The 19,347-nt window shown below is 50.9% G+C and overlaps 1 protein-coding gene across 1 annotated transcript; it reads right to left on the reverse strand.

Moving 5' to 3' along the window:
* Positions 1 to 638: 638 nt before the first annotated feature.
* Positions 639 to 17,396, reverse strand: DHRS7C (dehydrogenase/reductase 7C). Its single transcript, XM_042915688.1, has 7 exons — positions 17,287 to 17,396; positions 16,900 to 17,059; positions 11,632 to 11,744; positions 9,423 to 9,633; positions 7,367 to 7,459; positions 2,631 to 2,786; positions 639 to 1,112 (listed from the first exon to the last, which is right to left on the reverse strand). Exons 2-7 carry the CDS (start codon positions 17,051 to 17,053, stop codon positions 904 to 906), a joined length of 936 nt encoding a protein of 311 aa, XP_042771622.1. The 5' UTR covers positions 17,054 to 17,059; positions 17,287 to 17,396; the 3' UTR covers positions 639 to 903.
* Between the last annotated feature and the right edge of the window lie 1,951 nt (positions 17,397 to 19,347).

Genomic DNA, 19,347 nt, shown 5'->3' on the forward strand with positions numbered 1-19,347 from the left:
GTAGTTACAATATGAGTGCCAAAAACCGTACCCTGTACTTTCCAAGATCCCAAGAATCATTCGCTGTTGGGCGTAAAAAAAACTAAAATCAGAGAGATGCCCACCAATAACGAGAGGCAGTTTGAAGTGAATTTTGCTTTGAGAACACATGAAAAAGGTAGATAGATAGCTCCCAGGGCACCTTAGAGTCAACTGAGAAATATTCTAAGAACAGCTGGGCCCAGCGCCTCCTCAGACCAGTTAATTCCAGGGACGAGGCTGATTCTGATGTTCTGCAAGCCTGGGAGCCACTAGCCGTGTGTGGCTGCTGAAATTCACATTAATTCAAGTGAGATAAAATTTAGAGCTCATACTCTCCATTGCACAGGCCGTATTTCCAGTACTCAATGGCCGTATGTGGCTAGTGGCTGCCACACTGGACAATGTGGCTTATAGACTATGTCCACCATCACAGAAAGTTCCGTGTGGCTGCCCTAGAGGGTTGCCGAGTCCTGCTTCTGTTGTTGGAGGCTGACAAGGGCAGGTCAGTCCTGTATAAAATGCAGGTGGTTTTCTAGGTTCCTGAGCAGGTGGATGGCCATATGTGTGTGTGTGTGTGTGTGTGTGTGTGTGTGTGTGTGTGTGTGTGTGTCTGTGGGGTCAGACCCATTATGGCTCCTGTTGTCCTACTTGCTGTCACCCTGCAGAGAAGCTTCTGGAAGTGCGTCCTGGGAATGTTGAGGGCCTGTAAGTGGCTGAGCTGGCATCCAAGCCATCCTCACTGGGATGAAGAAAATCTCCCATAGGTGGGTGTGGGTTAGGGGGATATGGCTTGTGTTGGGCCCCAGTGTTAAGAGGACAGAGGACCAGCACTTGCCAGGAAAGCCTTTATTCCCATCGAGGGGACCCACATAGCTTCTGCGGTTAGCTCTCCTCTGGGACGTTGAGTTTCTCCTTCACCCCACAGGCCACCACGGCGAAAAAGAACTCGGGGAAGAAGGTGCGGATGTACATGGCGGCCTTGGGGATGGGGTTGGCCATGAAGACCTCTTGTTTTTTCCGTCTCACGGTGCGCATCACCTCCTCCGCTACGTCCACAGGGTGCACCCCGTAGGTCAGCTTCCTGAAAAAGACTGAAAAGCCCCCAGTAGGGGCAGGGGTTACGGCCCCTGATGCCCAAAGAGAGGGAAGCGTGGGCTGGGCCTGGGGTTGTGGGTTCCCCAACCAGCTCCGCCCTCTGCTGGTTGTGAGGCCCTGGGGGGGCTGACTCTTGACCCCCTGAGCCTCAGCTTCTTCATCCGTAAAGTGGGCATAGTTTCCTGCCCTATTAACTTTTCAGGGTGGTTATGAGTCATTGCAGGGACGAGAAAGAGCTTAATTGAGAAAGAAGGTACCAGGGACGCCTGGGTGGCTCAGTCGGTTGAGCGTCCGACTTCGATCAGGTCATGATCTCATGGTTTGTGGGTTCCAGCCCCTCGTGGGGCTCTGTGCTGACAGCTAGGAGCCTGGAGCCTGCTTCAGATTCTGTGTCTCCCTTGCTCTCTGCCCCTCCCCCACTTGCATTCTGTCTCTCTCTGTCTCTTAAAAATAAATATTAACACAAATTTAAAAAGAAAGAAGGTGCCAGATGAATTAAGGAGCTATTGTTGACAACTGTTGCAAAGCCATGCTTATCAAGAACCTCCTGGGACCGTTTGCCCACATCTTGGTTCATCTTGATTCCTTAATGTAGACAGAGCCTTGGGCAGGATGTAGCAGCTCTCTGTTTAGAGCCTTCTAGAATAGCAGTAATAATACGGTATGTTTACAGAGTGCTTGCTTTGTGCTGGTTGCTGTTGTAAACCATTTATGGGACTTCAGTCCTCCCAGTGCCTCCGCAAGGCAGGTATTACCACAGTCCTCAATTTCATAAAATTTTTTTTTATTTTACATTTATTTATTTTTGAGAGACAGAGTGAGACAGAGCACAAATGGGGGAGGGGCATAGAGAGAGGGGGAGACACAGAATCCAAAGCAGACTCCGGGCTCTGAGTTGTCGGCACAGAGCCCGACGCAGGGCTCGAACCCACAAACCGTGAGATCATGACCTGAGGTGAAGGCGGATGCTTAACTGACTGAGCCACCCAGGTGCTCCTACAATCCTCAGTTTCTTAAAGGGAAAGCTGAGGCACAGAGATCAAGGGACCCGCCCGCGTTCGAACACTGAATGCATACCAGACACAAGCTTCAAGTGTAGGCAATCTGGTGCCAGACTCTCAGCCTCTACTCTGTGCCGCCTCCTAGGAAAAGGGGGGGGGGGGAGTAGCAAGTTCTTAAAGGCCAAATCTGGCTCTTCCACAAGGGAAACTGAGGCCCAGAGACAGACAGTCACGTGTGCGAGGTCACAGAGCTGTGTGAGTGCCAGAGGCTAGCTGGGACTTGGTCTGCTGGTTGTGGGTTAGGATTCTTTCCACCTGGTGCCTCGGGACTTAAATTTGGGGCTCCCCTCCTGCTGTTAGCTGGGTGCAGGTCCCCACCACCTCTAGTCTCAGACTTCAGGAGCACCCACTCCCCTGCAGGCCCGGTGAAACCCGGCTGCCCCAGAGCACCCCCTCCCCCCACCGCCCCGTCCAGTTGCCCTCCCAGACCCCAGCTTCCCCCTGAAAGCTCACATTTCCACATGGAGGCTTCCCAGTTTCCTTGGCCTGGGTCAATGTGGTATGACCGGACGAAAGTGGGGCTCACCGTGCTGACGACTATGTCGTATTCTTCCACTTCGGCTCGGAGGCAGTCAAAGAAGCCTAGAGCCGCGTGCTTGGAGGCGGCATCTGAAAGAGAGACCGGGCAGGGGTGGGTGGGGGGGAGCAGCCCTGCTCCCCAGCAGGAGCAGTGGAGACAGAGGCCTGCGTGCACAATCCTAGAGGTCAGCTGGAAGGGGCCTCGGCTGTGGCCTCGCCCTGCCCCTCCCTTTGTGGATGAGGACAGACAGACCCCGTGAAATGGCGGACGGAGGCAGAGCTGGAATCGAGTCAGATGCTAAACCGATTGAGCCCACCCAGGTGTCCCAGTTTTCTTATCTTTAAGATGGGGATAATATCACTCTTGGCAAGTTGTTGTGACGGCCCAGGCACGAGTTCCCATTCCTTCCCAGTAAGGCTGGCACCGAGCGATTTCTCCAGAGTCCCAGGACCAGCTGGAGGTCTCAATGAGCCCGAAGCACAAGTCTCCCCTCCCACTTCCCGGCCTTTTCCTCCGAGGTCCTGTCCATCTGAGCCACTCACCAGATTCACTCCAAATGGTCGGGCCAAATGCTTGGGCTAACAAGAACCTTTCCAGGAATTCCAAAAAGAGTGGAGAAGACGCTCCTTAAAGTCTTGGGGAGTCAGAGCCCCATCTGGGGTATGATAAACCCCAACTTCCCATTTCGGGGGTGTCACCTGGAGGTTGAAACAGGCCGGGGGTGGGTGTACTGGGATCTCTGCCATCATGCTGATACCTACGGGATGCACGGTCCCCAGATGGCTCTTGCAAGCCACCGGCCCCCTCACCGTGCAGGGTGAAGAATGCAGGTGCCCTGGGGGGATGGGGGGGCATGGGGCAAGGGAAAGTCGCGCTTGGTCTGCACTGGGCTCCGCCAACTATTGCCTCGAGAAGGTGGGCCCCGTGGCACCAGATCTATTATCGTTCAGGGAGCTGGAAATCCTGATTTTGACGGAAATGTCCTCGTATTAAATACTGACCAATTCTGCACCTAATTCCAACACACGGGCTCTGGCCCACAGCACCAAGTCTCCGACACCAGCTGGGGCTCCTACGACCTAATTCTGACACTGTCTACCTGGAGATAAAGTCAGATCCCTCAGGGTAAGGGTTCTGTCCCATGACTGTCCCCTGTCCCCACTCAATTCAGACCAAGCATGAGTCCTGATGGTCACCTGTGCTTCTGACGGAGTGGCTGGAGATCGAAGCGTTCCGATGATCCCCTCCTCGAGACAGATTAACTTGTTAGAGCAGCTCATAGAACTCAGAGAAATGTTTTACTTAGTAGATCATGGGTTTATTATAAAAGGACATAACTCGGGGCACCTGGGTGGCTCAGTCGGTTAGGTGTCCAACTCTTGATTTGGGCTCAGGTCATGATCTCACAGTTCATGACTTTGAGCCCCACGTGGGACTCTGAGCTGACGGCACGGAGCCTGCTTAGGATTCTCCCTCCCTCTCTCTCTGCCCCTCCCTGCCTCTCTCTCTCTCTCTCTCTCAAAAATAAATAAACTAAAAAAAAAAAAAAAAAAAAGACCTAACTCAGAACGGCCAGATGGAAGAGGTGTAGTGGGTGAGGTGTGTGGGAGTGGGTTCAGAGGTTCACACCCTCTCTGGGTGCACCACTCTCCCCGACTCCCCACGAGCTCTCCAACCTCGGAGCTCTCCAAAGCCGGCCTTCTGGGATTTTATGGAGGCTTTGTTATAGGCACGATTGATTAAACCATGGGCCTTTGGTGCTAGAAAAATCCCCTGATCCTCTCTGCTCCTCAGTGGTGGGGGCAGACTGGAATCTCCCACCCCCTGATCACCTGGTTGGTGCCCCTGGCCAGCAGCACCCCCATCTTTAGGTGGCGTCCAAAAGTCACCTCATTAATGTAACAAGAGACACTGAACACTCATCACTTAGGGAATTCAAGGGTTTTTAAAGCTCTGTGCCAGAAATGGGATGAAGACCAAATATATATTTCTTATTATAAACCATCATATCACAACACTACATCGCTAATTAGAAAGAGGTTTGCCAGCATGCTGGCCAAAACCAAATGCCGTGGGGCTCCCGGGCTGCCCTTCCCTGGTTCATAAAATGAATTTCCGTACATCTGCTCGTTTGACCTCGTCTGGACCTGGGTGAGACTCGGTCTCCCTAATGGAATCTACTGAACGAAGAGAGACAGAGGCTATTATCCCCACTTAATGACGAGAGAAGAGCCCCATCAGGACTCCCCTCGTGGTTCACAGTCACTCCAACTCTGCCTGCATGAAAAGCTCATCATCGCCATTGGGACAGTTCATGCCAAAACCACAGCGAGATGCCACTTCATGCCACTAGCGCGGCTAGAATCAAACAGATGGATAATAGCAAGAGTTGTGATGGATTTAAGCAATTGTGATGGATTTTAGTATATCGAGATATACTCAAAACCACCGAATTATATACTTTAAATGGGAGAACTGTATGGTCTGTAAGCTCTATGTCAATAGAGCTGTTACTTCCAAAGAAGGGTTATCAGCTTGCTGTTCATTCACTGACTTGTCAATTCCTCTGATCATTCAACAAGGAAGCTTCTCCTTGGGTGGGGCCCCGGGCGAGGAGCTGGAGGCAGAGGCGGGCTGGGTTATCTCTGCTGTGCTTCTGGGCTGAGCCTCAGAGCCCCATCTCCCTACTCAGTGCTGTGGCATCAGGGATGCTACATTTCCTGTGGGTGTGGAAGGAGACCCACCACAGTCAGACGATCCCAGTCATGGTCAGATCTGGAGGAAGGAGAGAACTTGGGGCCTGCCCAGGGTGGCCCCTCTGTAGTTTGTGACATTTATGTGGGAAACTCTGCACTCCTCCATTCCTCCGCTGCAGAGAAGCTGGACGTCAGAGAGCTGATGGGGGGGGGGGGGTGGAGAGCCTCACTAGACTGCCCCACCCTCAATGCCGTGTTTCAGAAATGTTCCAGAAAAACCCATGCACTGGCCCCATGTTTTTGGTTGGTGGCCAAAGGGTCTGTCCCAATACTGCAAATGTCATGTCCCTGCTGTCTGTGTCCCCAGCACCTGGCTTTAGGGCCTCGATTGCTGTTTGTTGAACGAATGAAGGCATGGATCAAGGGAAGTGAAAAGTCATCCGGTTCCTGGGAATAACATGCGTGGAGAGTTTACAAATCCGAGGAATAGTGGTGATGTTTATCAGTGGGTTGGAAAGAAAGGAAAATGAGGGACGTGGCCAAGACAGCTGTGTGTGAAGCAAACTCCATTCTTCTCTCCCTCCTGGGCCCACAGGTAGACAGGTGCTTCCCAGCGTCCCTGGCAGCTGGGTGTTAAGTGTGCACCTGAGTTCTCGCCAGCAGGATATGAGCTGAGATGTTTGCTAGCTCCTGGCCTGGGGCTGTAGACCCTGGGCATGGCTCCCCAAGGCTCTCTGCCTTCTTCTCACAGCCAGAACCCAGACAAGGTGGGCACCAGCTTTGGCCATATGGGAAATGATGGCAAAGCAGTGATCTGGCACAACTCGGGGTCCCTGAGTGACAGTGAGGAGCCCGCTGTCCTGGGCTTAATCTAACTAGAACAGATGGGAAAAGAAAACTCTACTCGGGGGGGGGGGATATTATGAGCTGAATTGTATCCCCCCCCACTCCCAGCTCGTACGTGGGAAGTCCTAATCCTGGTGTCTCAGAATGGGACTGGGTTTGAAGATACGGTGATTTACTTTAAATGAGGCCATCAGGACTGGTCCTCATCCGATCCAACTGGTGTCCTCAAAGAAGAGGAAATTTGGACACACAGAGAAGGACCTGAGGGTTGTACAGAAGAGAAGCCATGTGAAGGGAGAAGGCGGCTGTCCGCAAGCTGAGGAGAGGGGCCTCAGGAGAAGCCAAACCCACCGACACCTTGACACTGGACCTCAGCCTCCAGAACCATCTTGTAGAAGCCCCTCGGTCTGTGGTGTTTCGTCACGGCAGCCAGAAGAGGCTCAGACAGGAGACCCACCCAATTTTCTTTCCTCCCTCCCGCCCTCTGCCCACCAGCCATTTACTGGGTTCTCATTTTGTGCAGGACGCTGTGGGCCATAGAGAAATGTATACGGTATGCGTCCTGCCCTCCAGCATCCTACCGCAAGGGAGGCGGACATCCCCCAGCTGGATCCCATGAATATATGCTGAGAAGTTCCCCTCTTCCCTGGAATTTTTAAAGGACACCTGCCTTTGGAATTTTCTCTTCACCTCTCCTTGGATTCTGCGCCTTTCACTTTCCCCTCCCTCCTCCTTCAGAACTTTCTGCCCTTTTCCCCTGTGTGATATGCGCCCTTCTCAGTTGTAACCTTTCCTGTCCTTACAGAGGAAGGATCACTTGAGCTGAGGCCATGTGCCCCTGCCAGGAGGGGGCCCTTCATCCGGCCTTGATCGTGTTCAGCCAGGGCATGCCCTGACCACCTGTGGGATGTGAACTTCTGGGGGAGAGGGACCCAGTCACCTGCAAGCCATAGGTGCTCAAAAATAGGAACCGAAGGCATAAAAGAAAAGCCAATAGACCATTTCACATCCGGACACTTCCCTCCCCCACCCCCGCCTTATAACCGCATGCCTAGTGCGGGACATGACATCCGTGGTCTATTAAGACACATAACATATGGCCAAACGTTTTTGTCGTAGCAACTTACAAGCTGTACGGAATGGGATTCCAAGCTTCCCTTGGATGTTATTCACTAACACGATCTGGCCTGTCCTCCGGGAGATCATGTCGGGGAGCAGGGCTAGAAAGCACAGGACAGAGTCACGGTTACGCATCGGAAACTGAGGCAGACAGCAGTGGGGAGACCCCTTCCCCAGACCCCTTTCATCACGCAGGACCCCACTACCTCCCCGGTCATTCGATTACCCCAAGACACAGGTGGGCAGGAACAAGCACATCCCCTCTCCCGTGTTTCCCAAGAGTGGGCTTGGCTCAACTGGTGATTGCGATTGCTGGGTGGTTTTCCATGACCCACCCATGTGCATGAAGGGACACGGATCTCAGTGGTGAGAAAGGTCATAGGTCATCCTATTTCAACCCAAGTCTTGCCTTCAGCAGGAAGGCTCATATTGGTCCTAATTGGACTCTCTTGCAGGTGCAAATCTTTCAACAAAGAGAGGACAGGCCTCAGCCCTGTGTCTTGGGAGAACCTACCACTTTGTTCTATTTTCAGGGTTCTCCTATTTTTTTTTATTTTTTAAAATGTTTTTTGTTTATTTTTGGGAGAGAGAGAGAGAGAGAGAGACAGAGTGCAAGCGGGGGAGGGGCTGAGAGAAAGAGGGAGACACAGACTCCGAAGAGGCTCCGGGCTCCGAGCTGTCAGCACAGAGCCCAATGCGGGGCTCGAACTCACGAACCGTGAGATCATGACCTGAGCCGGAGCCAGATGCTTAACCAACTGAGCCACCCAGGCGCCCCAGGGTTCTCCTATTTATTGAGAGAGAAAATGTTTTTTAATTTATGGTGATATTATGAAGACTTCCCTGAAAAGAACTGATTTGAAAATGCAGAACTTTAGAGAATGAAATAAATAATAGTTACAGGTGGAATGGGGATATGGCAAAAAAAAAAAAAAAAAAAATCAAGAGACTCAACTTTCAGAATGGCCATTGACATCGAGCCCTTGCATGCCTCAGATGGGTAAACTGAGGCCCAGAGCTAGTGACTGGACTTCAGGTCTGTAAGCAAGTTAGAGGCTCAGCCAGGAAGATACACCAGCTCTGGATTTCCCCTTCCACTGTCTGCATCCTTCACTTCGATGCCAGTGAACCCTGAACTCTCAGAAGCACAGTGTATCCACAGGGGCCGGACTGGAGGAAACCATTATCTCTGGGGCATCATTTCAGAAGCTCTGGAAAGTCATCTTTCTGCTTCAGATAAGTTTCCCTTCATCTACCCTAGTGCCCCAGTCCCCGTGATCATAGGGACTGGGGCCATGGAGGAGGCAGTTCTAAGATCACGCTTCCTCAGCCAGGGAACCCCACATGCTAAATTCAGACAGTCTCCACTCATACATCCTCCCTTTTGGGATTCTGCTTTGAGAAACTTTGGTGGGGGGATGGGGGGGCCGGGCTTGTTGCTTCAACTCTTGGCTCTATTACGTGTCATCTCCAGCCCCAACCCCCCAGGATCCAGACCTGCATTTGACTTTTGGCTGTGAGATATCTCCACACAGGAGCTGCCATTTTACTCTCAAAAGGGTTTCTGTTCTCCCTGTTTCTGCAAAGGGATTGACACCACATTGGGTCTCTTGTAGTTTGGGATAAACCTTTCTCTTCTATATTTCTGAGGACAGAATCTCTACCCTTGACCAACTGTCATGGGTAGGGACAGATCAAGGGCAAGGGTGATATATGAAAATATATGCGAAGCATGAAGACAGTGGTCCAGTGATGTGGGATGAGATTGGTGGGAGAGCCGTGGACAAGCGTAAGAAGAAAGGGGATGAAGGGAGAGCTTAGATGGGGAGGGGGTTTCCCACAGAGGGAGGTTGGAATATACTAGTAAGATACTTCCCAAATCCCTTTTCTTTTATCAACATTTATCGTCAGAATGGTGAAAGCTTTCACCAAATTGGTAGGAGTTTTTCTGAGGGGGCTGGAGATTCCATCCACAGTTGGGTGACCATCTGTCTGGCTATGTGACAGAGCCCTCCCTAGCAGCCGGTGGCCCCGAAATCTGCAGGAAGGTCAAACTCACAAGACCTTTGGTCAGTGTGATGGGTCCAAAGTAATTGGCATCCATGATCTTCTTGTCGAGCTCCAGAGAAATCTTATGGGCAGGCCCCTTCACCTTCATGCTGGCATTGTTGATGAGAATGTCCACACAGCCATAGCAGTCGAGGATCTCTTTGGCCACATCTGGAACACAGCTGACGTCCGAGAGGTCCAAGAGGACCAGCTTTGGGGTGAATGTCTGCTGAACCAATGAAAGAGTCAAGGCATGTGTGGGAGTACCTTGGGGGCCCCCGCCCCCCTTTTGAAATTCAGAGCTCATGGAATGACCACAGGGGAGAAAAAATGAGGAAAAAGCAGACATGGCTCTGGGAGGAAAGAAGCTGATAGAGATTCCATTCTTGGGTAGTGGAGTCCAAAGGTGCAAAGATGCAGTCATCAGTCTGAACTTTTGGCCAAGGGGCCAGAACTGATGAATCCAAATGAATACCACCCTTTACAGAGGAGGCCGTGCATGGATTCCAGTGGTGACATCCTTATAACATCTTAGGAGTTCCTTTTTGCAAACAGCTTGCCAAGCTCACTTACGAACCACAGGAGGATTTATCATAGTGTTTTTGTAGCTACATTTCGTTTTTGACCCAAGTCTTACACACAACAGTTTTGGAGCAGCATCTGTGTGCCAGACCTAGACACTCACTGCCATCAAGACTCTCATGGTCTAGGGGCACCTGGGTGGCTCAGTCGGTTAAGTGTCCGACTTCGGCTCGGGTCATGATCTCGCGGTTTGGGAGTTCAAGCCCTGCGTCGGGCTCTGTGCGGACAGCTCAGAGCCTGGAGCCTGCTTGGGATTCTGTGTCTCCTTCTCTCTCTGACACTCTCCTGCTTGCACTCTGTCTCTCTTTCTCTCTCAAAAATAAACATTAAAAAAAAAAAAAAGACTCTCGTGCTGGAGACCAGGGAACAGGTTGGAAAATTGATGACACCATGTGATAAATGCGACCCCGATCCCTGTGTTTGACAAACATTAGTCCTGAAGAGAGGGTTCCTCGGTCAAATTTGTTTGGGAAACACAGACTATTTATTATATGTTGTTCTTGAGGATACACAATGCACGGTAGCATATAAAAGGTTCTGAAAAGTCCTGCAGTAAAGAAACCATCACTGGGTATTTTCCACACAATTGATGTCAGTACCTCTTTTTAATTCAACACCTGGTAACACCCCCCAAAACAGAACTGGATGCTGTGTTGTCCAGTGTGTTCCATCCCCCCAAATGCCAGGCTTCTTTCTGAATTATTTTTGTTTTTTTCCAAAAAGTAATTCAATATCAAGGGCAAAAAGCCCCCCAAAACCCAAAGAAACAAAAAACAAAGACAAAAACAAAAAAAACCCACAAAACAAAACAAAAAAACCCAAAACCATGAAGAAAGCACTGAAGGCAGTGCTCCAGAAATACTTTGAAAACCACAGCCTCCTGGAAAGTGTTCACCTCCCGGTGGCTTCTTAGAAGGTGACTTCACTTCCCTGATTTCTTTCACAGAAATATCATTTGAGGTATTATTTTCCTTTTTAAAGATTTTAGGTTTTTAATGTTTATTTTTGAGAGAGACGGAGCGCAAGCAGGGGAGGGGCAGAGAGAGAGGGAGACACAGAATCCGAAACAGGTTCCAGGCTCCCAGCTGTCAGCACAGAGCCTGACCGACGCAGGGCTCAAACCCACAAACTGAGATCATGACCTAAGCCAAAGTCGGACGCTTCACTGACTGAGCCACCCAGGCACCCCTAAAGATTTTATTTTTAAGTAATCTCTACACCCAACATGGGGCTCGAGTTCAGAACCCCGAGATCAGGAGTCCCACGCTCCGCAGACTGAGCAAGCCGGGCGCCCCTGAGATTTTATTTAGAAAAATCAGCCCCAAGAGTTTATAATCACTCCCATACGGCTGTCATGCTCTAGCTTCTGGGTCCTCGTGGACTCTGGCTTAAATATAACAGGGGGTGGGGAGGGTGAGCAAATCCTTGGCAAGAATGGTCAAGACAAGTGGCAGACAACCTGTGTCAAGGTTAGTGAGACCGCTGCCTCCCAAAGCAATCACCAAATTTCACCCACCTGGTCAAAGAGCTGCTAAAAAAAACCCAAAAAACCAAAAAACAAAAGAACAACAACAACAAAAAAAAACAGTGAAGGTTAAGGGTGCCCAAGGGCATCCCCAAGCCAGCTGCCAGAAGCCCTTACCTTGCTGGGGTCAGCCACGCTGATCAGGGCATCATACAGGGTCTCTAGCCTCTCCCAGTTCTTCCCACACAGCACCAGCCTCGCCCCACCAGCGTGGAACACCCGAGCACACTCTGTGGGGAAGAAGGAAAGAGGGCAGGGCGCACTGTGTGGATGGAGCCACTGATGATGAGCGTCTCTCTTACGAATTCAGGATTTCAAAGGATTCCAAAGTCCGTGGGCCATTGAAATCCTTTGGAGGTCATTTCATTCAACTTCCTCCCAGGGCTGGAATTTTTTATCTTCCCTTTCCGGCCTCAGCATGGTTACCTCCCGTGAAGGGGAGCTTGGAGTGGAGTGAAATAGCCTGTCCTTTGTGGGATGGTTCTGATTATGAGAAGATTGTTCCCTAAGCTGGACAGAATGGTGACCCTATCCACCTAGCCCTCCAGCATCAAAGCCCTTGACCGATCTTAACCTAAAGATATTGGAAAGGCTCCTGCGTGGGTCTCCCAGAAACAGAATCAGAGACAGGGACTCAGGCAGCCAGGAGTGCCCGTCAGAGAAAAATCCATCGGGGAGTAAGGTCTCAGGTAAAGCGTAGTCTTGGCTGGATCCGAGGAAAGTTCTGGAGGGTACAACCCACTGCTGAGCTGTCCCACCTGGAGGCAAGGGGCCGGCCTTTTATACGCTCGTGTCTTCTCAGCGTGCTGATCGAGCTTCCCTCCAGGGCTGGGTGCAGAGGGCATGGAAGGCCCCGGGGAGGCAGTGTCCACTGGCAGAGGGCAAGTGTGTGAGCCGGGCAGCCAACACTCACAGAGCCTGGCCACGTACAGGGACCTGGGAAGGGCATCGCCAAACACCCACTAGCGGTGCTCAGTACCTCTTATCGCCCCGTTTTATACCACACAGCGGTGAGCCTGGACTGATTGAGCATGACAGAGGATACCTGGGCGCCCCGGGTGCCCACGGGAGACTGGCTTCTGGAATGCAATGGCTCCAAGCGGTTTTGGGGTTGCGTGCGGTGCAGAGAAGGGGGCCGGCCGGGGTTTGATCGGCGGGCACGTGGGCAGGGGGATTGTGGTATTGGAGGAGGACAGCTGCGGTGCTGGAGCCTTCAGTCTCAGCGGGAGAGACACACGGACGCAGGACAGATGGAGGTCCCAGTGAGGTCTAGAAACAGGTGTGCTGGGTGTGGCTGAGAGCGGGCAAGGGGGAGGGGGAGGAGGTGGGCAGTTCTGACTGATGGAAACCTGAATCAAGAAATAACTGTGTGGACAATGTCACCTTGAGTTGTTGGGACCACGGGGAAGGGTCCATCTCTCCCCCACGCGTGGGGCAGCCACGATGGCCGTGTTTTGCAAACCTGAGAGGTGACATTTAGTGAGTAGAAATGATTCACCCGCAGTCCCGCAGCAGGTAAGCGGTGAAGCCAGGGACATGCCTGGGGCTGGGCGGGGGGGAGCCCGGTTCTCCACCTCTTGTCCCACCTCCCAGAAAGGAGCATGTGGCCGGGGGGAGGGTTCTGTCGCCCACTCACACTCTACATCTACAAGCTGAGCACGGGGGCAGGTGAGGGGCCTGTGACCTTGACCTCCTTGGGAGAGGCGGCCAGGGGCCCTCACTATCACCCACCCACTCTCCTCCGCGGGAACCTCGCCTCTCGCAGGTGCGCCCGGGGAGGCTGGAGCCCAGGGATGCATTCATCACTGCGGAACAGCGAGCCCGAAGGCATCCTTCCAAACAAGTCATTTCTGCCCACGCAGGTGCTGCTATGCTCAGGCTCTCTTGCTTTGATTCTGGATCAGCTCAGCTCAGCACAACGTTTCTCCAGGCTTTTCCTTTTTCACGCAGCAAATATGAGCCACACCTTTCCTTCCACATCTCCTTGACTCTAAGGTGCCACCGGGCGGAGATGCTTTCTGATTTCAGGGAGATGAAAATGCCAAAGGGTGGCCTGTGACCGTCGGAAGGGGCTGTCGACCGACAGGCAAGCAGGCTCAGTTTCGGAAGCGTTTGGGGCGCGCCTCAGAGATGCTGAAACACAGACAGGGCGCCGAGCTCTTCGAGGCACAGAGAGTGTGACGATTTCGAGAGTCCTTCTTGCCAAAGACACAGAGGGTACAAAGTGACCCATGAGGCGCCTGGGTGGCTCAGTCAGACTCTTGATTTCAGCTCAGGTCATGATCTCACAGTTTGTGGGTTCAAGCCCCGCGTCAGGCTCTGTGATGACAGCGCAGAGCCTGCTTGGGATTCTCTCTCTCTCTCCCTCTCTGTCCCTCTGCCACCCAGGCTCTCTTTTACTCTCTCAAAAATAAATAAACATTAAAAAAATGCACACACACAAAGTGACCCGATTCCCAGCTTGGCTGAGTCGTGTGGGGGTTTGGGGCAGGTTCACATGTCCTGATCTTCGTCCGATTTCCCTGGTCCACAGCGTGGCGCTGGGTCCTTGCAATTCTCCAGGGCTACCTGCCGGGCTTGGTCGGGTTCCAGGGGATCGAGGCTGTGCTGTGGGCCACGTAAAGCCTGCACTGTCTGCTCAGGGCCCGTCACATTTTTGTTACCTCGGACCTGAAAAGCAGAGCAGCCTGAACCCATAACCGCTGCGGTCAGCTGCGTGTTATTTGAGGCCACGCACACCCAGCTTCTCGGGTTACTTCTAAATATTTGGACTTGCTTTTTTTTCTTCCAGCTTTGCATTTCTTTCCAGGGCGGGTCCGGTAAGACACAGCACAAGAGGACACCGATGTTAGGGCAGAGACTAGACCAAATTCCTCTGAAAATGCCATTCCCTCCACCACCACCACCCCCCCGCCCCGAGATGTATTTCCTGGGTGCCTGAGTTGAACACGGGGTCACTATAACCCGAATGAGACTCAAAACAAGGTACCTCTCAGCAATCGATGGTATGGCACTGTCTTATAACACAGAAACTCAGGAGGATACAGGACTGAACAGCCTTCTCAACCAACCAGCGGGGTCTGATGGACGTTTTGTGGGACTCTCCTCCCAAGCACGGCAGAACGCACACTGTTTTCAAACACCCGCGTATCGTTCACGGAGATGGGCCATGTCTTGGGTGGTAAAGCACACCTCAACAAATTTAAAAGAATCGAAATCATACAAAATATGTTCTCTGATCATGTTGGAATCTAGCCCGAAATCAACAAGACAAATCTACGACAACATACTTGTATCCAAATGAGTGCTTTCCCGTAAGGTGGTTACTTTTTTTTTTTAATTTTTTTTCAACGTTTTATTTATTTTTGAGAGACAGCATGAGCCAGGGGACTGGCAGAGAGAGAGAGAGAAGGAGACACAGAACCTGAAGTAGACTCCAGGCTCCGAGCTGTCAACACAGAGCCCAACACAGAGCTCAAACCCATGAACTGCAAGATCATGGCCTGAGCCGCAGTCAGACGCTTAACCAACTGAGCCACCCAGGTGCCCCAGGATGGCCACTTTTAAAGGCAGTTATTAAATAAACTTTTTTTTTTTGAGTGCTTATTATACACCAAGCTTTGATCTAGGTACTGGGACACTGGGGTTAGGAACACACACAGGTTCCACCATAAGGGAGCTTGGGTCTGGCCGATCAGCTGAGAAGGACACGTGTAGGGCACAGCGTGAGGAGTGTGGGAATAGCGGGGTGTTCATATGAGGAGCCATGGGAGCCCAGAGACTGGTTCCTCGGGGAGCACCCAAGAAGAAAGATCAGGGGGCAAGGAAAGCTTCCTGATGAAGGGGTCTCTTGTTGGCGGCTGGCCTGATGCTATGTGGACATATTCTGTTTGAAGGACAGGTTTGCCCCAACACGGACTCTGACTGTCTCTAGGTGAGTGTTTCTGTTCCATTTCCCCAGGGCAACAACTGGTCCCCATCATCTTGTATCTGATCTCATTGACAAATGTGTGTGCTCTGACTTGTCCCTGTAGAAGCTGGAGCTTGTATCCCTCCTCCGTTTTGAGCATGGAGTCTAATGCAGCAAAATATTCTCCTCGGGAATTTCTTCTGGGCCCCATGAAGCGCCAGATTACCCACCTCATGCTTGGTTTATTTTTTTTTTTTAATGTTTACTTATTTTTGAGAGATATGGATCGTGAGCAGGGGAGGGGCAGAGAAAGAGGAGGACAGAGGATCCGAAGCAGGCTCCAGGCTCCGAGCTGTCAGCACAGAGCCCGATACGGGGTTCAAACCCACGAAGCAAGAGACCATGACTAGGGCTGAAGTCGGGCGCTTAACTGACTGAGTCACCCAGGCGCCCCCATGCTTTGTTTTTTATGTCACATGGTGAGCCTGGGGCAATCACCCCCTGGAACAGAACCCATCTTCAAAGTAGGGACAGTGTTCATCTCAATACCCAGCACATAATGGACTCTTTGGATACCTGTTGAGTGACTTAATGGATGTTTGTCAATGTGGGTTCTATGCTTGATTAAAAACAACACAAACAAGAGCAAAAATGATGCCCAAATTATCCCAAACGCGGCTACACAAACATTGCTAGGAGTGATAGGGTCAGAGTCTTACAAACCTAAGGACAGTTATTACCCTCATGTCACAGATGCCACCAGCAGAAAAGCGCCCTGAGACCGTCCAAATCAGGGGTCACAAACCTAACTGCCTTCAAGGCCAGGAGGTAATATGGTTGAGGTCATCAGCCTGACTGCGATACAGCGGGGATCGGTGGGGTGTGTAGCACATTGGGCACACTCTGCCTGAATTTGCTCATCGTTATGACCGTCACGGTCACCTGATGGCTTCTATGTGCTTTCCATCAAGGAATTCATTCATTCATGCGACAACCCTGTGAGGTAGACATTACCAGTGTCCTCACTTTCCTGGATGAGAAATCCAAAGCAGAGCAGTGCAATCACCAGCTAGTAGGTGACAGAGCCTGGAACTTCACCCAGCACCCAAGTCTGGGCTCATAGTTGATATGCCGCCCCATCCAAGGGCTTTGCATTTCAAATTTTCTGGAACCCCATGAACGCAAAAACAAGTGACATCTGCTGATCAGTTTTGGCCCTGAGGCTGTGAGTTTGCAACCCAGCTCTCCCAGGCTGTGAGTTTGCAACCAACCCAGCTCTCCCAATCCCCTTGTTTCTCGGGCACAGGGAGCTATAGCCCCCAAAAGAGAAGACACTCGCTGGTTAGCCACGGACCCTGGGAGAGGACACAGCCTCGATTTCCCCCACCCCCCACCTAGCAGATGGCCACACACCATCCTGCCACCTCTCGTCCTTCACGTCAGGAATGGGCGCAGTGGGGACAGAGCTGGCTTACCCTTGCCCAGTCCTGAGATGGCATCAGTGAGCACCACCACTTTGTTCTGGACGGCTGACTTTGACCACAGCCGGGACACCTCTTGGTAGATGAAGAGAAGGCCACTGATTCCCAGGAGCAGCAGAGGCAGGATAAACACAGCCGTGACTCCCATCTTGTTCTGGGGGCAGTGGGGGGCAGGGAAAGGACTTGGCTTTGCAAAGAGACTCTGATGAGACCCCCCCGGAGCAGGGAGGTGGCCCAAGGCTACAGGTGCACTCGCCATGCACCCACGTGTCTTCTCCAGGGAGACGGGCTCTGTGCAAGCTCCCGGAGGACTCCTTCTGAGCTAAACACCCAAGCAACCATGTTAATCCCCAAACGCTCAATGAATAGGAAATTACTCACGGTGTGTCCAAAAGCAAACGGAATCCGGGGCCTGCCCTCCCAAAGGTTAGTTACAAATTTAATTAAAATGGGTCTGCATTTTTGGAAGGAAATCCTTGTGTTAAGGCCACTTGCTTGGGCCCTAATGACTATTTATAGCTCTCAGCACACTGAAGGGCTTTTCAGAGTAAATATAGTGTCTATTCTGATATTCAGGGACACATGCTGGCCGGGTCTGATTTCAGAGCTCTTGCCAGGGCTTTTAAAGCTCTCTGGCTTGTCTGTTACGGGTTTCCTCTGCTGTTCGGGGCTGGGCATTAGGGATCGGGACCTGGGATTTTCAGGCAAACATCCCTGTGCTCTGTTCCTGTAACCCTTGGATCAGGTGATGAAAAGCATAGAAGAATGTTAAGAAGAATGGAGCCTGTTGCAAAATGAACCCCTGGCAGGTGTGACCTGAACAGAGGGTGGGGGTGTTTCTTCCTAGTCAAACTCTTTCACCTCCCTGGGCCTTAGCTTCCTTATCTATAAAGTGGGCGTAACATAGTCATCTTGCAGGGCTCTTGGGAGGACTGACTAAGATACTATGTCCAAGAAGATAACTATTATCCTCTGGAATGATTAAGAACGCTAAGAATTTGGGGTGCCTGGCTGGTTCAGTCGATGGAGTGCATGACTCTCGATCTCAAGGTCGTGGATTCAAGCCCTGTGTTGGGCGTAGACATTACTTAAAAATAAAGTCTTAGGGGCGCCTGGGTGGCTCAGTTGGTTAAGCGTCTGACTAGATCAGGCTTGATCAGGTCATGATCTCACGGTTCATGGGTTCCAGCCCCGCGTCGGGCTCTGGGCTGACAGCTTGGAGCCTGGAGCCTGCTTGGGATTCTGTGTCTCCCTCTCTCCCTGCCCCTCCCCTGCTTGCACTCTGTCCCTCTCTCCCTCTCAAAAATAAATAAATTTATAAAAAAGAATAAATGAAGTCTTAAAAAAAGAATAGTAAGAATTTATCCCAAATGTGAAATATCTTAATTACATAAGGGAGCATGATAGGATTAGAAATGAAGACACATCAAAAGCTAAGAACCAGTTCAAGCATTCAAACCTCCAGAAACCAGAAGACCAGTCATAATGATGCCCTAAGGGCACCTGGTTAGCTCAGTGGGGTTAAGCATCTGACTCTTGGTTTCAGCTCAGGTCACGATCTCACGGTTCGTGAGTTCAAGTGCCCAGTTGGGCTCTGTGCTGACAGTGTGCAGCCTGCTTGGGATCTTCTCTCTCGTCTCTCTCTGCCCCTCCCATGCTCATTTTCTCTCTCTCTCTCTCTCAAAATAAATAAATAAACTTAAAAAAATAGATTTATTAATATTTTATTATTTTATATTTGTAAGTATAAATATAAATATATTTTTATAATATTTATATAATTTTATTGTTATAAAAAAGTTTATTTAATAAATGCCTTTAAAGGTGGCCATCTTGGGGCACCTGGGTAGCTCAGTTGGTTGAGTGTCCGACTTCAGCTCAGGTCAGGATTTAGCGGTTCGTGAGTTCGAGCCCCGCATCGGTCTCTGTGTTGACAGCTCGGAGCCTGGAGCCTGTTTCAGATTCTGTGTCTCCCTCTCTCTCTGCCCCTTCCCTGCTCATGCTCTGTCTCTCAAAAATAAATAAATGTTATGAAAAAAAAATAGATTCACAAAGTTGTTACTGTTTTGCTGAAGATTTATCCATATTGTTGTGTGAAGTTGGAGATGACTCATTCGGTGTGTGAATATACCTCGCATTTTTACTTCGTTCCCCTGACAGTGCCACTTGGGATGGAGGTGTGTTTTTTTTTTTTTTTAATAGAACTGTTCTTTGAAATTAAGAATGAGGAAATTTCTAATGAGCATTCTTTTAGAGGACCCACCTATGTTGGGAGGCTGAAAATATTATGAGTGGTATAATGTCTACTTGCCAAGGTTGGCTTAGTCAACATACACGTTCTTCAGTTCCCTTGTTCAAGTGTGGCCACTGCTGTGGTTGGACAATTCACACCTGTATTTGATGGCAAGCCTCACAGCAGTACAAGGTCCTTTATGAAAGGGT

This window comes from Panthera leo, chromosome E1 (genome assembly GCF_018350215.1).
Source record: "Panthera leo isolate Ple1 chromosome E1, P.leo_Ple1_pat1.1, whole genome shotgun sequence".
Lineage (NCBI taxonomy): Eukaryota > Metazoa > Chordata > Mammalia > Carnivora > Felidae > Panthera > Panthera leo.

Excerpts from the sequence above, each read along its gene's own strand:
- DHRS7C (XM_042915688.1), bottom strand. The coding sequence starts at position 17,053 with ATGGGAGTCACGGCTGTGTTTATCCTGCCTCTGCTGCTCCTGGGAATC. Across the intron at positions 11,745-16,899 it reads CATCTCAGGACTGGGCAAGG|AGTGTGCTCGGGTGTTCCAC; the intron begins GTAAGCCAGCTC and ends TCTTCCCCACAG. Across the intron at positions 2,787-7,366 it reads AATCCCATTCCGTACAGCTT|ATGCCGCCTCCAAGCACGCG; the intron begins GTAAGTTGCTAC and ends TCTCTCTTTCAG.